Source organism: Podarcis tiliguerta (assembly GCF_965153285.1).
Source record: "Podarcis tiliguerta genome assembly, chromosome: 14".
NCBI classification, from domain to species: domain Eukaryota; kingdom Metazoa; phylum Chordata; class Lepidosauria; order Squamata; family Lacertidae; genus Podarcis; species Podarcis tiliguerta.
Window position 1 is genome coordinate 35,279,715 of NC_139547.1, and position 22,645 is coordinate 35,302,359.

General features: G+C 45.5%; 2 protein-coding genes across 7 annotated transcripts; both read right to left on the reverse strand.

Annotated features, from left to right (window-relative positions):
• Nucleotides 1-582: 582 nt before the first annotated feature.
• On the reverse strand, nt 583-10,912 carry KLHL10 (kelch like family member 10). 3 transcript variants are annotated; one of them, XM_083414119.1, is made up of 5 exons: nt 10,044-10,240; nt 6,666-7,155; nt 4,635-5,252; nt 2,478-2,627; nt 583-1,474 (listed from the first exon to the last, which is right to left on the reverse strand). In XM_083414119.1, exons 2-5 carry the CDS (start codon nt 7,083-7,085, stop codon nt 1,100-1,102), a joined length of 1,563 nt encoding a protein of 520 aa, XP_083270245.1. In that variant the 5' UTR covers nt 7,086-7,155; nt 10,044-10,240; the 3' UTR covers nt 583-1,099. The 3 variants fall into 3 exon arrangements, with proteins under 3 accessions (XP_083270245.1, XP_083270244.1, XP_083270243.1); XM_083414117.1 differs by having other exon boundaries at nt 1,058-1,474; nt 8,904-10,912; XM_083414118.1 differs by lacking the exon at nt 2,478-2,627 and having other exon boundaries at nt 8,904-10,240.
• Nucleotides 10,379-21,728, reverse strand: WDR24 (WD repeat domain 24). Of its 4 annotated transcripts, XM_083414109.1 has the most exons (11): nt 21,353-21,447; nt 20,641-20,832; nt 18,518-20,027; nt 17,690-17,867; nt 16,116-16,788; nt 14,885-15,000; nt 14,329-14,450; nt 14,107-14,211; nt 13,651-13,988; nt 12,697-12,881; nt 10,379-10,923 (listed from the first exon to the last, which is right to left on the reverse strand). In XM_083414109.1, the coding sequence occupies exons 3-11, from the start codon at nt 18,996-18,998 to the stop codon at nt 10,755-10,757; spliced, it is 2,367 nt and encodes a 788-aa protein (XP_083270235.1). In that variant the 5' UTR covers nt 18,999-20,027; nt 20,641-20,832; nt 21,353-21,447; the 3' UTR covers nt 10,379-10,754. The 4 variants fall into 4 exon arrangements, with proteins under 4 accessions (XP_083270235.1, XP_083270232.1, XP_083270234.1 ...); XM_083414106.1 differs by lacking the exons at nt 20,641-20,832; nt 21,353-21,447 and adding an exon at nt 21,522-21,728 and having other exon boundaries at nt 18,518-19,411; XM_083414108.1 differs by lacking the exon at nt 20,641-20,832 and having other exon boundaries at nt 18,518-19,411; nt 21,353-21,666.
• Between the last annotated feature and the right edge of the window lie 917 nt (nt 21,729-22,645).

Consider the following 22,645-nt stretch of genomic DNA (forward strand, 5'->3'; position numbering starts at 1 on the left):
AGATTCTATAGTCAATGTTAGTCCTACTTAGAATAGACCCAATGAAAGCCCATTTCTATGCACTGGGCAGAAGGTCTGAAGGGGGGAATGGTATATGCACCTGCAAGCTCCCCACTTAATCAGACTTCCTGTCTAAGGCGTGGAGGTCTGGAGGGAAGAGTGGAAGGACAGAGGATGAAGATACAGCCGGTAGGGCCAGCACATATAGCCCAACTCCACCACCTACTCATGATGGGGAGGTCACACAGGCTGCAGCAATGCATATTGCTAGGGAAGAGGAGACAGAGCGCAGGGTTGCTGTTTCAGCGGCAGATGCACATTCCTAGGAATGTTTTGGCATAACTATTAGAAACATTCAGTGCTCCATACTTTTTCTGTTTATTAAGATTCTCCTAAGAAATTACACATCATGCCAAAATTATTATATTTTGAAATTTAAAAAATAAAATCTGTTAAGTGCAACTAGGTAAGCCAAGTGTCTAAAGAAAACTACAGATTGTAACAGGGACATCTTGTGGAATGCCTGTTTTGCTTGGCAAGGTCTGTTACTGCTGTTCTGAATAAGAAATGGAAAATGGGTAGTCTGGCTTAATGGGTTTTATTGGATCAGCTTCTATTGCAGCAGTAATATGCAAGCTTTCTACTTACAAATGGCTCTTCATCTGGCAGAATGGAGGGTAGGAACTATATCACTGGATACATATAAAGCAAGACTAACCCACAATCAACATTTTCCTAGTAGTAGCCTTTGCATGCCTTTTAACATTTCCGAGTGCCTTGAGAGGTCTCCCCTACTACTCTTTTTTGTGTGTCAGCGCAATAGCAGCACAATGGCAAATCCCTCTTTCCCCTTCGTGGCTCTTCTCTGAATCCCATCACTGTTCTCAACAGCTTTGTTCATATCCTATAGGTCAGCTCTATGACTTCCTAAAGGATAAAAGAATGGGATTGGTTAAGGTCCTGGGCAGGGGAGGGACATATGTCACCAGCTCACCCACAAGGACCAGTCTCACAGCTTAAGGTGGAGGGGGAGAAAAAAGGTGAATCCACCTGTGCATATAGTTCTTGCTAGAGGGCTTTATTAGTCAAGGAGAGCTTTTCACACAGGTAGTGTACTTGTGGATGAGGAGTACTTGACCTCATCTCTCTGAGCTGACCCCACGTAGTTGTCCCGCCTGGCAGCGTACTCCCCAACGTTGGGCAGCCCTGGCACCACGCAGCAGCTCAGGGCACTGCGGTAGATACTCATGTCGTGGGCGTCGTACCACTCGTCCGTCTTCTCATCATAGCACTCAACGTTGAACGTTGTCGTGAAGCCGTTGAAGCCGCCCACCACAAAGAGCAGGTCGTCCACCACTTCGATGCCAAAGTTGCTGCGAGGGTTGAACATGGTTGGGATGGTCCTCCAGGTGTTGGCGATGGGGTTGTAAGCTTCTGCGCTCCGAAGGCGGTTGGCTCCGTCAAATCCGCCCACCTGTGAGGCAGCAAAAAGACAGGGAGTCATTTAGAGGAGGAGGAGGTGGCGGCTGCTGCTTCACACCAGGTCAAGCCACTGATCCAGGTAGATCAAGGAGGCACCGTGCAGATGCTGGGCCGAAACTCCCATCAGTTCCATGCAATAGCAGTAATCAGGGCTGGTGCAGAAGGACATTTTATTGCCCAATATAAAGGTCAAGATGGCGCAAGAGGGAAGCTGCCATAGGGGCCAATGACCAGAGAAGAGAGTTGTTGTCATCTGATCAAGTCTTCTGTGCACACTGAAAGCTTGCATAGCACTAGTTTAAATCAACACAAATTGTTCCAGTAGAAGACTTCACTGAGGCATTTGACTCCCTACTTTAAATTACACCTTGGCATGGACTCACTAGATGGCCTATATACAAACTACAATTGTAGCCATAATTGACTGTGGGATAAAAGCAAAGACCTGCTATAGAGGGTTGCTGTATGGGTTACCAATACAGCACTCTAAATGCTTAAATTGGTGTACAACTGCTTGCAACTATGGTTATTCCATAGGCTACAAGCAATCAGGAGAAGGATTCTAGAGCCATCTGCATTGCATGTAGAAGACCCCAGGTAACTCCAGGTAGGACTGAGAAGGAACCCTGCCTGAAACCCTGCAGAGTCAGTCAATGTAGACCACGGGTGTCAAACACAAGGCCCTGCTGCCATCACCACCAGGACAGGCTGCAGCTTGGAGGTCTTAGCGCCAGGCACTGAGACCCCAGTAGCTGCCTGGTGTTGATACCAGGCTGAAAAGATCGCCACACCCCTCAGAAGACCACTAAGATACAGCATTCTTGCCATTTTATGCCTATTCACTTCCTTAAATATATACAGTTCATGAGCAACAGCTTGGCCAGGACTTGGTCTACACCAAACCAAAGGGGGGAAGCATTGTTCCAACGACTTTACCGCCAAAGGGTGCTGCAGGCTTGCCTGCCATTACGGGCACAAAAGGACCCTGGCCTTACTGCGTAGACGTGTTCTCCGTACGCTATCACGCCAATGCCGCTTCGCCTGCTTCTCATGGGTGCGATCAAGCTCCACTGATCAATCTTGGCGTCATACACTTCTGCTGTGAACAGGCACTCATTTCCGTTGAACCCACCACATATATAGACCTTTTTTAAAAAAGGAAAGCAAAAAATAGGTTTGTGAAAATATTGTTGAAATAAATTTGGTGCCATTGTAGAGAGAATTGTTGGCCCTGTCCACTTTACACACATATTGGTTTGATGGCTTTTTAATTGTTATTGTATCCTCCAAAAAAACCCTGGGGATTGTAGTTTGGTGAAAGCACTGAGAATTCTCACAGGCTTCCTAGGCCCCTGGGTAAAACTACAGTTCCCATGATTCCTTGGGAGAAGGAATGACTGTTGTTAAGTGTGATTAATTTTTTAATCCTGGCCTTCCTCCAAGCACCTCAAGGCAATGTACGACGTACCTCCCATGCAATTCTTACAACAACACTGTGAGGCTATGTTAGGCTGAGAGAGAGGGAACGGGACAAGGACACTCAGTGAGCTTTGTGGCTGTGTAGGGATTTGAAGCTTACTCTCCATAGTTCTACTATGACCACCAAACCCACACCAGCTCCTACCCTGGATACACTTGAAAAGTTTGTATCGGGATTTGGGAACTTGTGGCCCTCCAGATGTTGCTGGACTCCATCAGCCCCAGTTGGTATGTCCAATGGCCAAGGATGATGGCCAATGGAGTCCAACAACAGCTGGAGGACCACAGATTTTTCATCACTGGTTTATAGTAACAGAAACCAAGGTTGCTTTTCCTGCTGGAATATCTGGCTGGATAACCTCTCATTGCTTAAGATGTTAGAGCAGGTCTGCACAACTTGCCTTTTATGCCTAATATGATGGTACACCAGCAGCTTAATAGACATTCTGTGTTACAGCCTGCCTGACATTGCAAAGCCAGCTGGGTTTATCTGGCACCTGGAAGGTCAGTTTATGTGGCCGGTGGGCTGCTTCCAGCCAGACGTGGCAGAAATCACACAGGGATTACAAGAAGCCAAATTTAAAAGGACGTTGGAAACTGCCTTACACTGAAACAGACTATTGGTCCATCTAGTTCAGTATTGTTTATACTGACTAGCTGTGGCTCTCCAGGGTTTCAGAGGTCTTTCCCAGTCCTACCTGCAGATGCCTGGGATTGAATGGATGCTTTACCCCCTGAGTTACAGCCTTATTCCTTAAAATTATTTAAGATTCTTAAATATTCGTGCTCAGTTTATGACCCTATATCAGAGGAACTGCTCAAGTATGGATACTGCACCGAAACTGATGGGGTTCACAGGACGCCTGACTGTGAGATTCACTAGAAAAAGCATGTGTGGCTGGCAGTGCTTACTGTTATCTTTTTTCTTTTTTAAAAAAGATCTCAAGTGCTTATTTATTTCATTTCATTTCCAGAGACATAGCTGTTGTACAAAAACAATGAAAGTCTTATGGTGTCTGATGAAGTAGGGCTCTAATTCATAACCACTCAAGTCATAATACGTTTGTTAGGGTTTAAGATACCACAAGTTGCCACCATTTATCTTGCTCTGCTCTTTATCTGACAGTGTTCCCAGAGCGGCAACCAATATAAGCAATAAAAAAGTATATCCATCAATAAAACAATACTGCCAAGCAAACTATCACAATAATAAGCATTGCAAACAGATACTGAAGGTTTTTAAAATCTAACATAAAATACATACAGCATTAAAAGGTCTAGACAGATTTTCATCTGCTACTGAAAATAAAATAAAGATGTTTATTACTTCAGTTGATGGCAGAGAAGGGATGATCTCAAAGGCTGGACAGGTTTTTGCACTGGGGCTCTAAGCTATTTAAGGATGTCTAAGCTATTTAAGAATTGTTATCTGTATTGTTGTCATCTTTACAGAAAGGAACAAAGGCTGGAAAAGAGTTGTAGTTTAGAAAGCAGCTCAGGATGGTGAGGGGCCTTGTGGACATCAGTCTAGCCTCGTTTCCTAATCTTCCCTTAATATTTAATTTCTTCTCTTAGAGGCAACCCCCCTAAAGTTTCACATCTATCCCTGTGACCTGTCAGCCTTAGCAGCTGGTTACCTTTTATAAACAGTGGCCTACTTTCATTCTCATTACCTTTCCATACAGGGTTGTGGCACTTGCATCACTCCTCTGCTCATGCATGGGGGCTATCAAGGTCCACTGGTTGGTCTCGGGCTCATACCTCTCAGCTGTGTTGAGACGCACATAGCCGTCAAAGCCACCCATGGCATAGATGAAGTTATCAAGGACGGTGACACTAACATAACAGCGTCGTGAGTGCATGGGTGCAACCTGGTGCCACGTCTTCTTGACGGGCTCAAATCGCTTGACGCTGTTGAAGTAGTCCACACTGTCAAAACCCCCAATGATGTAGACGTAGCCCTTTAAGTAGGCGGCACCATGGTACGCCCGGGGGCTCTCCTGCTGGCACGTGACATTCACCCAGCGGTCTGCACGGGCGTCATACGTTTCGATGGCATTGGTTGGGCTCCCACCACTCCAGCCGCCAATGGCAAACAAAATGGCGTACGGCAGACGGGGTCTCGTCAGCGGGTTGGTGAAGTCGGAGCTAGATGGTCCGTTCATATTGAGATCGTACATGGCTTTCAGGGCGTCGATAACAATGGGCTTGCACTCCTCGCTATCCTTCACATAGTCATGCATTTTGACATTGTTCATAAAATATTCAGCATGCATCAAGGCCAGGCGTACCTACAGAGAGGGGAGTGAAAAGGACTGGTGCTAAACAAGAAGCCTAATAGGAATGAGGCACATTCCTGCCTTGTTATTCTCAAGTTCATGAGACAGGTCTGTTTCCCCACCATCACTCAGCCTGTGAACCTTGGCCACTGTGTTACAGGAGTCTTATTATGAAGTGGTATCCTCTCAGGAAGGTAGAGGAGTATAACTAAAACTGCATTTAACTGTCTAGCTGTGAGATCACGGTGAAGGTCTCCATGATGACATGAAGAAAAACTATGTTATGCAGAGCTGATGATATGATTCATAACATCCTAATCAATTAGGAGACCAGTTACGAACTCTTTCTTTTTACTGTGATTAACTGCTGCCACTGGAGGATCCAGAGAGCAGCAATCCTCCTTCTACCAACGTAATAATTTTAATGCAGTACAGGCATTAGGACAGCAACTGTTTGGTGCTTGTCCAGCTGATGTCCTGGGACTCAGCAGCATCTCCGGGACGGTTGAAACCCTGGCTGCCAAGGATTCACTGGATCACCAACAGAAGATTCCACCAGCTGCATTAATTGCTGATTATTAGTTTTGCGATGTTATGTATCAGTGACACTACATGGCTTATTGGATATTGTTATTGTACTACTGTATTTATATTTTGATTTTTGAATGAACTGTTTTGAGAAGTGGGGTGTTGTGCATGTGATGCAGGTGCCCTCCCACTGAGCTACAGCTCTCCCCCAAATCATGACGCTTGTATCCTTGTGGTCAGCCAGCTGCCCCAACGAGAAGCCCACAAGCAGGACCTGAGTGCAACAGCACTCTCCCCACTTGTGATTCCCAGTGACTGGTAGCAACAGCAGCCTTTCAATAATAAATACATGAATGAAACTCAGGACATACATAACAGCCCAAGAGCCTCCTAGAGCAGGCCCATGTCCCGTCTAATCCAGCATCCTGCTCTTACAGTGGCCAACCAGAGGACTATGGGAAGCTTGCAAGCAGAGCCCGAGTGCAACAGCTCTCCTCACTTGTGATTCCCAGCAACTGGCATTCAGGAGGCATACTGCCTCTTGCACCAAAGGTAGTACACAGCCATTATATGAAGCTGGTTGGGAAGTTAGCCAGCACTGTAGATCTGGAGACATAAGGAGTAGGATTCAACACCACACTATTACCATCGTTCTGTCAGCTCACACAGTTCTGCTTGCCAGATGGAACAATTCCCCCTCTCCTCCCTGTGTGCCATTTTGGGGGTTCTCCCAAACCACCCCCAGAGCTTATAGAGGAAGGCACAGTGGGGAGAAGGGGGGGGGGGAGCCCTGTAGCACTAATGGGAGTCCTTGCACTGGCTCCTGTTAGCACAAGTATTTAGTTAAATCTGGTCCTAGATACCTGATGGACCCCCAAGATATTTAAAAGGGCTAACCTTAGGGAGCAGGACTGCCATGTGCTGCTTTCGGTTTGTGGGATCGTGGGCAATCCACTTGAGGATGGCCTCGAAGACGGCGTCTTCCTGTTTCACATTGAGTTCGTCCTTTTCAATGATGTCTTTAAACTCATTGACCGAGAGCTCCAGGAATTCAGTAGACGCTTTTACCATCTCCTCAAAGTTGTGCAAGATGAACATATAGGCCGCCTGCCGCAGCTCCGGACAGAAGTAGTACTCTGTGAATTTGCAGATACCAATACAGTTCTCCAGGCACAGCTGGCATTTCATGAAGTCAGAACAAGCCCTGACGATGCCCATCACATTAAATTGGTCGGCAGCCACAAGAAGCCTCTCCACATTGTCCACGGTGATGGGCACTGTCCTTGTGTAGGCGTATTCGATAATGAGTTTCATCATATCTGGGGTTATGCCAGGAATATTATATACTCTCTTCTCTGAGTTGTTCCAGCTACTGGTAAACAGAGCTCTGAAAAAGAACACAACTATTTCTCATTGGTCTTTGTTGCATCTTGGGGTCCTGTTCCTCAAGGGGATGGTGTTGGGTCCACCGGGATCCTCCAGCTAACCCGCTGAACCTCTATAGCAATCCCCACAACTTTTTGGTGCTCATGACAGCAGAAAGCCTCATATTGCTTCTAAAAGTTGAACAGGAATTGACACTACTACAGGTGCCGCGTAATACCCATTCGGCATTTGTAAGAACTCAATTGTTTAGTGTGGCAGCGCTTGCACTTTGGAACTCCCTGGTTATTGAGATCAAGCAAACGCCTTCATGGTACTTGTTTTGGCACCTGCTAAAAACATTCTTGTTTAGACATGCCTACCCAGATGCTTAGAAAGTTGAGGTGATCTGTTTTAGTATTTAGGGCATACCTGCCTGACTAGGAATTCAATGCAAGATTGAGCAACCTTGCACTAAATCCTATGAACAGGCAGCACCTGTCTACAATGCTGACACTGTAACCACACCCATCTTTAGGCCAGACTAAATAAAAACTAAACAAAAAATATCCAGACCAGATTGTCTAACATCAAGTCTGGGGTGAAATAAAAGTTGCAACAGATGGAATGCACATCAAGAGGCACATCATGGCTTCAACCTGTGGACTTGGTTGCCAGTGTAAACTATTGTTGACAATGACAGATCTTAAGTCATGCTGGTGCATTGGCAACTTATTATTTTAGTACTCTACATACCTCAACTGAAACATATTCCAGCTCACATTTGATAACTTCCTTGGGCTAGAAGAGTTGGGTCCTCCTTAGCTACTGGGCTGATAAGATTTTGCTGGGCGACAAGATTTTGCTCCTAAGGCAAGAAGTACCGTCACTTGACTGTATCAGCAAAATCTCAGAAACTGTTACTCAACAGAGCCAACCAGATATTAAACAAAAAACCTGTTTGCTCAAAGAGCACCATGAGTCTCCCAATACAAGTCAGTAATGACTCAGAAGAAGCGTGGGCTCTGTATTTTATCCTAGATGGGCATGAAAAGCCAAGGATGGTAGGGTCTCATTATTCAAGCAAATCCTTGCTAAGGAATCCACTGTTCAAACAAATTAGAAACCTAGACAATCTTACCCCCTCCTGTCTTTTCTACTTTATTCCTATCCTGTGGTATTTCATTAACCTTCTTCTTGACTTATTTGGCTTTGATAAAAGACTCTGCTTCTGAATTATGCTTTTGGATGCCATTTGGCATCCCCTTGACTTGAAGACACAACCTGAAACTATTAATTGGTGGACATGAGTTAAGAACACACTCATTTACCTTTTAAGACAATCTGATTAAATGTTGCTGTAACAGAGAATGAAAGTTACATTACAATATGGTTCTCAACTATTCTGGTAGTTTAAAAAAACAAAAAAATAAAAAACCTATTCTGGTAGTTTTTGATTTACTAAATTTAACATTTAAATGGGAACCTATTCGGTGGTTTTGGCAATATGATCACTTATTTGAGTTTAATTGATCAGTTAAAAGGCAGATGAACAACTAATAAATTTCAACTGCCTGTCAACCTACTAATTAGTGGTTATGACTTCCACACAACTGCAATCTGGGATAGAGAGGGTGAACCAGCAGCCAACCACATCTTTGAAGACAGCAGGAACTCAAGCTTCTATTACTGAATAAAATGAGCCCTTAAATCAAGACATATTCATGGGAATTTTGCCAGAGAAACCAACTCTTGCCTGTTTGAAGCACTGACCTAAAATAGGAGCTGCAGCTACAGAGGATGTTCTTGTGGGCATTGAACTCGCACCCATTGACCTTGATGATCACGTCACAGAGCTTCCCTTCCAGTCGAAGTTCGTTGAAGACTGTACAAGCCATCGCACTCATCTTCCTCTCCATGTGGCGGTGGGAGTACCCCGCCGAAGCAGAGGCATCATCCATTTTTTCAAGGTGGGGGGAGGCAGCACAAAGAGCTGCCAGGCCTTCCACTTAACCCTCCTCTTGGAAAAAGGGTGTGATTGATTCAGAGGTTCCAGAATCCCTCCCATAATGAGACCCTTGACATGACCAGGTTCTAGAATCTTGGCTGTCCTCTGAAGCAAAGTGGTCCTGCTCACAGTCGATAGCAGCATCTGAGGTTTGGATACCCTTTCCCACACAATTTAAAATAAACTTATGCGTAGACAGCTTTTGACTCACAGTGGGCCACGATTTAAACAGGGTGAACCAGAATGTAATCTGTTCATGATTGTCCTAATTTACATCCTGAGATATTAAAAACCATTTAAATAAAATGGCAGCACATTATATTGAACACTGAAACAGTTCTTTTGCATATGATATGAATGCTGGCTGCTTCTGACCTAATCCATATTTAATTTTTCAACTCACCAACAGATTATTTTTACATCTCCTAAGGGCATGGTATGAGATATAAAGCTTAGAGCAGCAGCATGGGCATAAGGTAGGAATAACTGGCCAGGCAAGCAGCACCAAGATTTAGGGATCATTTGGATCAATAATCTGAATTTGACCAACTATGCTATCCTGTAGCATGGAAGGCTGATGTTTCAGATTAAATGGAAAGAATAGCAATACCAAAGACCAGGGCGAAAACAACAATATGGTTTGACTTGGCACTTGTTAGATATTATGTGCAGTAGTTCCAATTTGCCTTATGTTAATTTATAAGTTGGTATTGACCTTTAAAGCCCTTTAGGGCCAAGATCCTGTTGGATCGCCTATCGCCTCAAGAGACTAGGCACTGACATCATTAGGTGCTCCCACCACAGAAGATGTAGCTGTACTTTTTGTCTTCTTATTGCTGCTAGGAAGACCAATATGCCAAACTAATGCACTGGGAGTAAACTCCACTGAACATCATGGGACTTACTTCTAAGTAATAGTCATAACCATTTGTTCCTTGACTTGCAGAAGCTCATTAAGATGATCTTTAGAGAACTCCAGTTCTTGCATTTTATCAGTCTGCAATTTACTACAAAGTTCTAAAAGTGGTAACAAATATAGTATTCCCTTGCTGGCCAGTGGTTTATGCTCTGCATCTGGGAGCAGGAAATTTAAATGTTGCTTAAAATTATACAGCTGAATACATATCCTGGAAAGAGATTTCCTCTTTGAGGAAGAAATTCAGATGCTGCGCCATAGCTCACTAATTTTAGGAGCATTTCTGCAAAAGGATTCGGGAACTCTATAGAAAGCAGCAAGCAGTAAAGTTCACTGTGTTCTTTTAATTCAGTATAAAAAGTGGAATGAAACTCAAAAGTGTCTCATGGTGCCATCTTGGCTCATTAAGAAGTAGGTTTGTGCAGAATCGTGATAACAAAACAAAAAAATATTATGCAGCAGTAAAAAAGGGGGAGGATGTAAGTGACCACAAGCTTTCAAGAAGAATCGCCTGAGCGTTTAAAGTTTCACTGCTTTTTGTGAAGTAATGAAAGTCACTTTTCCTTCACAGTATCCTACTCACTAAGTTCTCTTGTGCAACTATGCCTCTAATGCCTCCCATAAACAGAGCTCAGTGCCAGTTCTAAGCAGCCAGTGCGTCAAGGTTTTGCTTTCCAGCGGACAAAGACTCCCATTAGGTTCAGGTGTATTCACAGAGGTGACCACAGCCTGCAGGGCAATGGGAACTGGTCTCCAGCCATTTCATGATGTGCTGCAGGTGGCCACCATGACTGCAGCCCTGGCACCACACGAACAGACCCTTCACTACGTGGTGGCACACAGCGCACATGCTGGCACACTGCCGACATCTGAAACGAGACCACAGAATGAATCAACCAGAAGAAAATGACTTATCTTTGCAGTCAAATGCAACACAGATCCTGGAACATAAGAGTCCCAATGAGAGCTAACATGATTACTGATGGAGAAGGAGTAGGGAGACCCAGGTTCAAGTCCCTCACTCAGCCATGAAGCTTCAGTCAATCACACTCACTCATCCTAACCTACTTAGTTGCATGAATAAAATGGTGCATGGTCATGTGTGAGAGAAACATGCAGGCCAGCCTAAGCTCCTTGGAGCAAAGGTAGGATATAATTGTAAGAAATACAAAAAATAAATAGAATGTGATAAGCAGTTGTAGTCTCTGCAGCTGGTAGGAGCATGGCTCACCTGAAATTATATACCAATTCATTTCCCCCCACTATTGGGAGGTGCATTACTGGGATGCATGAAGTTCGCAAGAGGTATAGATAAGAGATCCATTCTAGACCACATATACACAACTTGTGACCCCTGAACCAGCATATCAGTCATGAATCGGGAGCTCAAAAAACATCTGTTTTGCTGCCTTCTTATAACTGCGTTGTAATCAGGTGTCTGGGATGTCTCTGTTGGCTTGATGTACCATAAATTGTTGAGGTCTGTTCTAAATTTCTGTATTCCATTAATAATAATAATAATAATAAATTTTATTTATATCCCGCCCTCCCCAGCCGAAGCCGGGCTCAGGGCGGCTTACAACAATAAAATAGTACAAACAACACTCTAAAATCATTCATTATAAAATTAATTAATTACACTTCGTAAACTGCTTGAAAAAGGATGTAAGCAGTTGTGAAGTGATTTTGTTTCCCAGGAATTTTTAAAAACACTTTTGCTATACCACTGTGTTGAACCAAAGGCGAGATGTTCCAGAAGCTCTGCAAACACCATCTTGGTAGTAAAGATAACACTACAATTAATTGGTAGTTGTTGCAATAATGAGCTGATGTATGTTTATATTCACTTGCTTTGATATATGCAAATTGGCTTGCTTTAATGCTATGCTTATCTGTGGACCCTGGAATGCTGGGCTCTCGGCCCAGAGAGGGGAGCTATCTGTAAGCCTTGGATAACTGCTACCTATGGCCCCACCAGCCAGGTGTTATGGGAGGTTCTGGGTAAAATGACCTATGCTGCTTTGTGCATAAAGGATGTATATACACATTTGCTTCGGCAGTGACAAATCATAACAACCTCTCACTGTTGTGGTGTCCATTCCGCATCTGTAAAGGCAGTGAGGCTCTGCACATTGTGTTGTAAATTTACACTTTTAAAAAATAAAGCACCAGAACTGGCCATTCTGGCATTTTTTTACATCCTTCTTTGAATCAGTCCACTATCATAGGTCACATCATATGATCTCCTATAAAATGAGTAAGGAACACCTAGCTTCAAAAGCCTTCATGTAATCTGAGTGTGGGGTGGTAAAATGATTTTTAGCTCCTAGAAAACAAAATCACTTCTAGCTTCATTTATCAGGAAGTATGTATGCGAAAGGTTACTTAAAAGAGGAAAGATAATTTAAGATGCTTTGGGTGCAGGAGATCCCAGTTTCAATCCCCAGTCCTGAAGGCTGGAAAACACCCCTGCTTGTGATCTCAGAAAGCTACTTCCACCAGAGTAAGCAATTTCAGATCAGATGAACAGTTGTCCGACTTGGAATAAGGCAGATTCATATAATTATTCTCAGTATGTCACAAAACTAAAACCTCTATATGTGCATACATGCACACAGTGTGTCTCTGCACTGGCCGCTCACCTGTCACAAATCCAGCCTTTGTTGCTCATGGGTCTTTTGCAATTGCTGCAGTTGATGTGCAGTGTGGTGGAGGCCTGGTTGAGGCAGTTGATGGCTCTGCACGTGCTCAGTTTGATCACCTCATTGGAGATGTTCCACAGCTGGAAGCGCTGCAGCAAGTCAATGTATGAAGTATACCAGTGTTCCTGTGGGGTTTTAAGGCATTGCACACAAGTCACATACAGTATTCGTCTCCAGAAATCTCTTTCAACCTCTCTCTTGAGACTCAAACCCTTTATTTTATTGAAATGCTCATATATTGCCTTTTCTTTTTTTTAAAAAAAGATGCACTCAGCTACTTTTTTAAAAAAGAAGTTTATGAACAACTTCTAATGCAGGTGAAATAGAACGCAAAATTCATATGGATCTTTCAATGTTCCTCTTCCGCGGATGGATATTTTTAAGTTGGCCCTGGCCCGTCAAATTGGAAATAACTGGCAGGTGTGTTTTGATAGCCAGACAATCTAGACCAACTCCACTTAATATACTACCACAAGTATTAACATGAAGAGCGCTATTTTATTTCACACACTTGCTGCCTTTCAGTAAACATGGAATTCAAGGCGGAGTATAAATGGATCCTGGGCAGACTCCCACCCAGGCCTTCACCAGACCCAGACCTCCTCATGGCCACTGCCCATTCCACATGCCTCTCCTTCTGTGCCTGATCAGCACCAGCTCTGATAGAGACAGAGGATAAGTTGTGCAGAGCTTACTACTCCTTCTCTTTGTATCTCTTGCTGCTTGCTCACTTGGGGAAGGCAGGTGAATAGGCAGCAACAGTTAGGAGAAGGCGCAGCAGGATAGGAGTGTTTGTGGATTGGGATGGGCTCCTTATTGCGTGTGCAGCTTTCAGCAGGTATCTGGTTATTATGACCCCCAATCCTAATCCTAAAATATAGAACAGGGAGGTACCTGTGCCTGGTCATCAATCTCCTTCCGGATACGATCCCCCAACACGATAAGTACAGACACCGCCATCTGCACATCCCCCTGCTCAGCATAGAAGAGCAACATGTCACAGACAATGGGACTGAAGAAGTCAGCAGGCAGACGGCTGTCATAAAGAGAGTGAGAGATGGAGATCAGGGAGAAAGATTCCACAGGTGTCAGCGACACAGTCTCTGCCTCATTGCCACTGACATGTGGGGAGTCTGCTTTGTCTTGTAAGTGATCCAGTGCAGAGGGATTGTCCACAATCTCATGACGCAAAGGGAAGGCCTCCTGGGGAAGGATGTACTCTTGCTCCTCAGCTGTTAAGAAAACATGGACCCGTGAGAGGGAAGGCAGACAGGGAAAGATAAACAATTCCACCCAACACAGAAAGGGGAACAGGAAGGACCAACAGTTCTCAAGAGTATATACACTCACTGTGAGGATTCTCATGGTCTATCATGTACAGGTCATCTTCATCTCCTTCCACATCCCCAAGGAGATAATCTGCAGGGACATCACTGCCTTCAGTCTCTTCATTCTCTAGACATCCAAGAGTAAAAAAAAAAGGGAAGCAGAGAAGGAAGTGAGAAATGGTTCTTAGGTTTCTATGCAGGGTTGGGGGAAAGGTATGTGTTCCTCCTCTGTCACCATTCTCACCATCGTTATTGATCAGTGTGGAGGAAGAATCCATGAGGATGTTTTCAGGTCGGTTCTCTCCCTTGCTCCTCTCCATCCTTGACTCACTGCCTATCCCAGAAGGAATATCTTTCAAGTTAAAGCTGGAAGGGAAACACAGATCTGTGTTAGGTAAAACCTGTTGCTTCCCAGCTTCCCTTCTACATTCCGGCACCCAAGTCCCCCACTGGTTGCAATTCCTGGTAATCAAGTAACCACACAAATATTGTATCATTAAGATTTTGAGTTCAATTTTTCTCACGGCTCACATGAGAACCTACTGAAAGACCAGTAGCACTTCTGAACTTATCAGCAAGGTGCATTTTTTCTGCCCTGGAGTATGCCCTATTTCCAAGAGCTCAAGAGTGGAAATGTGAGTCTTCTCACTTTTATCCAGATGAATACTCTACCTAATGCAAATGGTGCTGGTAATGTGTAAATAAGACCTCTCATGCAACCAGCCCACCTACATTTGCCACAGTCAACATTCTACCTCCCATCTCACAACCAAGATCAAGGATGCTGAAGCCTTTTTTACCTGTTCATGAGTGGAAGGCTGGAACTACTTTTCCCAATGCTGTGATTAAGGTTTGAAGAGGGCACAGTGCTAGGGCTAGAGTAAATAATTCGGAGCATGGTCCATGTCTGAGCAACCTGACAAATAAGAGAAAGAACAGAAAGAGTTAAACTATCAACAGCCACATCTTTCAGCTAAAGAAAAGGAATAGAGGCAAATGAGACACAAAGAGTGAGGTATTGGGCTGGAGGCCACCACACACCACCACAACAATTTCAGGTAATGTCTTATGGGAGAGGGGCTGACTCCTCTTTACATGCCAGGAAACTCCTAGCTCTCTCTCAGGAATTTCAGGACTGAGACTTAGTTCACAGCAGAGGAATAACACATGCAACATCAGCCTCTACAACTGGTAAAGTAAAGTCCAGTCGCGGACAACTCTGGGGTTGCGGTGCTCATCTCGCTTTACTGGCCGAGGGAGCCAGTGTGCAGCTTCCAAGTCATGTGGCCAGCATGACTAAGCCGCTTCTGGCAAACCAGAGCAGCGCACGGAAATGCCGTTTACCTTCCCGCTGGAGCAGTACCTATTTATCTACTTGAACTGCGTGCTTTTGAACTGCTAGGTGGGCAGGTGTTGGGACCGAACAATGGGAGCTCATCCTGTCGCGGGGATTCGAACCACCGACCTTCTGATCGGCAACTGGTAGGAAGTACAGTATCTCTGGATTGGTAAGATCTCTTATAAAATACTACAAGTATAGACTTCTGCTCACTACACATTCTGCTTGTGCCACTTAAGGCAGGAATGGAAACTTATGGCCCTCCATCAATTGCACTCAAGGCAGACTCATTGGAATTAAAATTAGTCTTGACTATTCATTTCGATGGGCCTATTCTAAGTAAAAGTTACTTGAATAGAACCCCACGTGTTACTGTACAGTAACTCCCATTATCCTCAGCCACTGGCCACACTGGTTGAAGCTGATGGAAACTGGGAGTTCAACATCAGAAAAGCCATAGTTTCCCTGCACTTGACTCAAGGCTCTAATTCAGGCCCGTGTTCTGGCTTCATCACAGGCCACCAACTTCAGCAAAGTGACTTCTTGTACCCTGAGTTGAAGGTTTGGATTCCAATACAGTCAACCACGGCATCTCCTTCCTGGGTGCCCATTGGGACTAGGATATGTTGTTGCCCCCTCCCCAAATCTACCGAAGTATAAGCGAATAACCCCTGCACAAAGGGAGCCCTTACCTGGTTGCGCTTGAGCTCTTTGGCTACTTTGGCATTATGGTCACACAGCTCTGCCAGCGGTCTCCCTGTCAGCACATACTGCTTGGCGGTCCGCACAAACCAGTCCATGCTACCAGCATCGCACTCTGTGTCCGCTTCAAATACACTTAGGGCACTGGAAGAGGAGATGAACTCAAACTGTTCTGTGGGGTCTAGCTTGCGCTTGAAGAAGATAGGATGGCGCCGATCACGCTTACGGTTAGAATCAGAGGAGATGAGGCTCTCCTTGGCAGCAAAAGCCAGGTCTCCAAAGAGGCTGTAACAAAGCCCCTCAGGGTTAGCCCGGTCAATAGGCTGGATGGCATCCTTGAAGATATGCTGGTAAAGAGTGCTATCCTTAGAGCCAGACAAGAGGAAGTAAGGATCGTGGAGATGACGCCACACAATCCCTGTGGTGACATCTTTGTGTTCCTCAAACATGGCAGAGGGGATGAAAGGCCGACGTACATCCCACACATAGATGTTGTGGTCCACCATCATGGAGCATGTGGCAATGTGGTGTTTGCATTCAGGCCGCCACTTGACCCTTGCCACAGAGGCTATTGTCTGCACACAGTATATCTCTTTGGCCCGGTTGGTGTTCATGTCCCAGACCTTTACCATCTTATCTCGGCCCCCTGTGGCCAACCAGCCCCTAGATGAAGAGAAGAGAAGCTTAAGTGGCCAGTAAACAGTTCAGCAACCACCACTTTTCGTATACATGATCTACACTGACCTTATACCCAGCTACCAACTCACAATACTGCTAAAGCATGAGGGGCTAACCTGTAGCCCTCCAAATATGTTCAACTACAACTCCCCTCATGCCTGACCAGCAGTCATGCTGGCTGGAGCTGATGGGAATTGGAGCCCCCATGTCTCTACTCCTGAGGGCTTATAGTGAAGTCATCAGTGACAGTGAGGGGTGGGGTAAGCACACATCCCGATCCTTGCTCTCACACACCTGTGTGTCTTCTTTTCTTATCTGCATGACAAAACCCTCATACATCCCAAAATGCTGTTGGGCTACAGCTCCAATAAAACTTAGCCAGCATGGCCCCTAGTCAGGAATGACTGGAGCTAGACGTCAGCAACATCTGAAAGGCCACAAGTTAAGAACCTGTGCTGCAGTTCTTAGCCTAGAATTTCAAATTTAGGAAAATAATTTATACAGCATACTAACAAAAACAAGCTCTTGGAGGAAGAGCTTTGAGTTTTCTAAGATGCATTTCTATAATATAATGCTTAAAAACAAAGCACTGCACAGAAGATTTTTACTTGAGGAAGGCAATCTCAAGAACAGTAAGTTCTCCATGGCTGTCTAAAATAATGTTTAAAAATAGGAAGGGAAAACTGCATATTTAGGAAGGTAGAATGTTCCATGGGCAGGGTACAGAGAAAGAAAGATGAGCTACAGAACAGAGAATCCTAGTGCACAACATGAGATGGTGCCAAAGGGAAAAAAGGAGTGTGCACAAGAATAAAGTCAGATGAGGATATGCTTGAAGACAAAGAACAAAATTTTAGTGCAGAATTCTAACCCCTGCAGTCCACACCTGTCTTCCGGGTGCCAATCGCAACAGAATACGGGCCCATTATGGGCTGTGAACATCCTCTCGTAGCGGTCAGGCCGGCGGATGTCCCACAGCTGAACATTTCCATTCTCAAAGGTTGCAGCAAAGGTAAAGTAATCACGTATACTAAACTGGACGTCACGGACACTTTCTGATTGACCTGAAAGATAATGCAACAGACAGCATATTTAGCAAGTTTCATATCTGGCAGCTCATCTAGATGACACTCACCATTTGTAATCATACTCTAGCACAACAGATTTCAGGCTCAAGGGCCAAATCAGATTCTCTCTCAATAATTTGGTCACACCTTGCTTTTGGCCCAGCCCCAACAAACTCATAGCATTGCCTTTTGACTAGGTGTAACTAGTAAACACGGGACACGGGTGGCGCTGTGGGTAAAACCTCAGCGCCTAGGACTTGCCGATCGCATGGTTGGCGGTTCGAATCCCCGCGGCGGGGTGCGCTCCCGTCGTTCGGTCCCAGCGCCTGCCAACCTAGCAGGTCGAAAGCACTTCTGGGTGCAAGTAGATAAATAGGGACCGCTTACCAGCGGGAAGGTAAACGGCATTCCGTGTGCTGCCCTGGCTCGCCAGATGCAGCTTGTCACACTGGCCACGTGATCCGGAAGTGTCTGCGGACAGCGCTGACTCCCGGCCTATAGAGTGAGATGAGCGCACAACCCTAGAGTCTGGCAAGACTGGCCCGTACGGGCAGGGGTACCTTTACCTTTAACTAGTAAAAGGTACTCTTGACCATTGGTGAGAGTGTTAAGAGTCAGGCATGGCAAATTCAGAAATGACTCCTTACCTGAGAATGTGCTAACAGAATCTTTCTTGCGCAGGTCAAAGCATTTCATGTAGCCATCCTGGGAGCCACTGAGAAGCATGTACACCTCCGTGGGGTGGAAGCACACCTTGTTAACTGTTCTTTTGTGCTCGGTAAAGAGCTGGTCCTGCTTGTTACGAGATGGTTTGCCAAGATTCCAGGTCACGACAACGCCATTGGTGGCTGCTGTGGCCAACAAGTTCTCATCCATCTGGTGCCACACCACGTCGGCACAGCTGAAGTTGAGGGATGGCTTACGGCCAACACGCAGGTTCAGCTTCTCCACAAATTGGTCTTCTTCTATAGAGTAGATCTTAAAGATGTTACGCCCAGCTACCACTACCTGGGCAGCATCACGACATACACTAATGGCATTGGCAGGGGCATCCAGGTGGCAGAACATGGTCCGTCCAGTGATGGTATTGCCACCGAGGGCAGTGGTCACTCTAGCCATTTTCTCCATGGCTGCCTTCTGAGGGGCTCCCTGTGGTTCTGAGGGATCTCCCAATGACCACAGAGCAGGATCTTGATGGACAACTTCACAAAATTAAACTCAATCTTGCAAGCTCCTTATCACTAAAGCTTCATTTAAAAAAAGGAATATTCAGCACTTGAAATAAGGTCCTACCCAGAAATGGGCAGCATCTTAACACAAGGAAATGTCATGAAGTGATCACATAAAGCCAATGCTTACAGCTCCAGAGTTAGTTGCAAGCTCTTCTAATTTGCATTGAAAGCTTACTTGGCTTTAGGTCTACCTTGTTTGGAAATTTATTTGTAAACCATCAAGCACTTCTTTTCATACATTCAAGCAGACTCTTGACAGAAACTTTTCAATTGCAGGATAGCTTCTGACCGAAGAAATTCAGCAAAGTTCTGAAATACAAGACAGAATTGTTCAGGATGCAGACCAACACACACACACACAGAGAAAATTAGTTAAGCAATAAACATCTCTCTCAAAGCATTGGACACTGAAACAAGACCAGTACCCACCATTGTAGAAGTTGCCATTTGCTTCTGAGAAGAACCTGCATAAAAGAAACTGACACACCACTAAAGGCAAATGTTTTAATATCTTTCATACTTTATTTATTTGTTGTCATCCATCTGTCTCAAGAGAAATGGAGTGCGCCTCCGGGGGTTAAGTCAAAGTGCTGGAGAATCACAGCACCTGCCGCGGCTGCAGAGACCAGCAATTAACAACTGCTGCCCCCCCATTCTTATTGTTGCATTAGCAGCACCAAAGTGACCTCCCTAGGGTACAAGCCTGGGCAGTGTGCATGGAGGTCCTGGACTGCCCAGAGGACAAGACACCCCCCCTGCCTTGCTGATGTGGTACAAAGAGAAGAAGAACAATATGTTTGGCACCAGCTTGGCTGCAGGAGTTGCCAGAAAGTATACAAGACGACATCCAACCAACCGCCTTAGGGACTCCACTCTGGATTTGTGTAGGGTTTACTTCTTGGCCTTTTCTTTTCCCAAATATGTCCTGCAAGGCAGCAGGTAATTCATTTATTTACTGAATATCCCACCTTTTCCTCACTTGAAACTAGGGCTGAAAACAAGCGCTGCAGCCCCAGTTGAATATATTGCTGGGAGGGATCAACTTTAATTGGGAAGACTGACAGTTAATGGCACATGTATTTTTGGGATCATCCACACTAACCTTTCCAGTAGTGATGTATGGAAGTGAGAGCTGGACCATCAAGAAGGCTGATCGCCGAAGAATTGATGCTTTTGAATTATGGTGTTGGAGGAGAGAGTCCCATGGACTGCAAGAAGATCAAACGTATCCATTCTTAAGGAAATCAGCCCTGAGTGCTCACTGGAAGGACAGATCCTAAAGCTGAGGCTCCAATACATTGGCCACCTCATGAGAAGAGAAGACTCCCTGGAAAAGACCCTGATGTTGGGAAAGATGGAGGGCACAAGAAGAAGGGGACGACAGAGGATGAGATGGTTGGATAGTGTTCTCGAAGCTACCAGCATGAGTTTGACTAAACTGCGGGAGGAGGTGGAAGACAGGAGTGCCTGGCGTGCTCTGGTCCATGGGGTCACTAAGAGTCGGGCACGACTAAATGACTAAACAACAACACACTAACCTTTTGCCCTGCACTTTCCTGGTCCGTGTCCAGGCACCCCCGCCCCTCTGCCACTTTCCACATGAAAACCCAATCTGTACCCCTAAATCGGAGCAAACAGCAATTCGGGTTTTAAGTGGATTTGCTCCGATTCAGCAATAAAGAGCAGGTTTTTGCGGTTTGGACAGGAAGCTTTCAATTGTGGAGCAGTGCCTAGAAATGCAGAGCAAATGTTAAGTGTGGAAGTAACACGAGTCTCCTTATGATGCAATAGATTTGCAGATCTGGACCACTGCTTTAATGGAAAGTGAACAAATTGTACCTGAATGCTACACTATCAAAAAACAAAGCAACTTTTTCTGAAGTTTGGCATCTGTTTATTGAATACATAAAATTAAAGCAACATGACCAGCAGCCGCCCTCTTCTCACGGTTTCCTTTGGAAAAAAACTATTACATATTGGATAACACGCTTATGAAGAACAATAGTCTGGAATTATAATGCTATTTTGTTGTAATACTACCCTCCTCCCTCCCTCCCCCCTTTCCCCTATATCGTTGTGACCATTGTTTTTTTGCGTATTGGAAATGAAAGCAAGAACGATTACCCAAAAATACAAATAAAAAAGCCAACACCACAGATTAAAGTTTGCTTTAAAACTGAGCTTTGGTTAATTTAAAAACAACAACAAACCAACCCGCCATGCAATGTATTCAATCCAGCATTTCCTCACCCGTACATGTCTCGGGAGCTGAAAAAGATGCGCTGCATATATAAATACGCAGCAGTTTTAGTCCCGCGCGAGGCCTACCCAGCCTGGCCTGGCTTCCCTCAGCCCTCCACGAGCGAGCGCCGGCCGAGGCGCTGAGGTAAAAAGCAAAAGCAAACGGGCGGCATCTCACCTGGCAGCGGGCCGAGGCCGCCAGGCCAACGGTTTCACCGATCGCTGCTCCCGCGGCCACTCCTGGCGGGGCCTCCGTCGCTCAAGGCAGCCGCCTCTCCTTCCGCCGCGGAAACCCGGCCCGCCTCGCCCGGCCCCTTCCGCCACCGACCAGGCCGCTCCGCCCTTGCTTGCCTTCCCGCCTGCCGGCCCCCCACCCTGGCCGCGCCGCCTTCTCGGCCCTTCGTCTGCGAGCCCGCGGGGCGTTGGGCGGGAGGCTTCCTCATCGCCCCCGGCTGCGTTTTCCCGCAGGATCGCGGGCGGGGGGCGGGGGCGGGAATCGCGTTTTTCAATGCTCCCGTGTATTTTATTTATTCCTTTTTAATCCTGCAGGTAGAAAACTAGCACAGCAGGGAGTGGTCTGGGTTAGCATCGTTCTCCCTGACCTGCTGCCTTTCTTTTTGGAGGGAGGTTTTCTTTGAAAAACATGCAAGCCTTGAAATAGAATCACCCCATCCGGAGTATGAAATTGGTTTTCACTGGTTTTAAAGGTCCCACATTTTTGGTACCTGGATGCAATCCCCGCCCCAGATTAAAACTGGGTTTTATTGGTAGTTTCGTTGTTCTGTATGGGACAATGACAATAAAGATTATCGTGTATAATGGTTGCCACCACACTGGATGAGAGCCTGATGGAAAGCTGTAAGGTACCTCTTACAGTTGCTTCTGGGCAATAGCCACGCATTGCGACACTTCCCTCCTGCCATCTCTGTCCGCTATTGCTCCACCTGTATCAAGGAGTCTTTGGTTCTCCTTTTCTCCCCTGAGATTCTGTTGCTCATATTTTGACTGAGTGGGAGATCAACGCTGCACGGAGGGGAAAGGCCTGAGCTTTGTATGCAGAAGATCCTAGGCTCAATCCCCCGGCATCTCTAGGCGTAGGACTGCGAGTCACACAGTTCTGAAACCCTGGAGAACTGCTGACAGTCAGTGTAGTCAATACTGAGTTAGATGGACCAGTAGTCTGACTTGGCATCCTACCAGACTTTTAGACTACATCTGAAGGCAGTCCTGTTTAGGGAAGCTTTTAATGTTTGATGCATTACTTTATTTTAATATTGTGTTGGAAGTTGCCCAGAGTGGCTG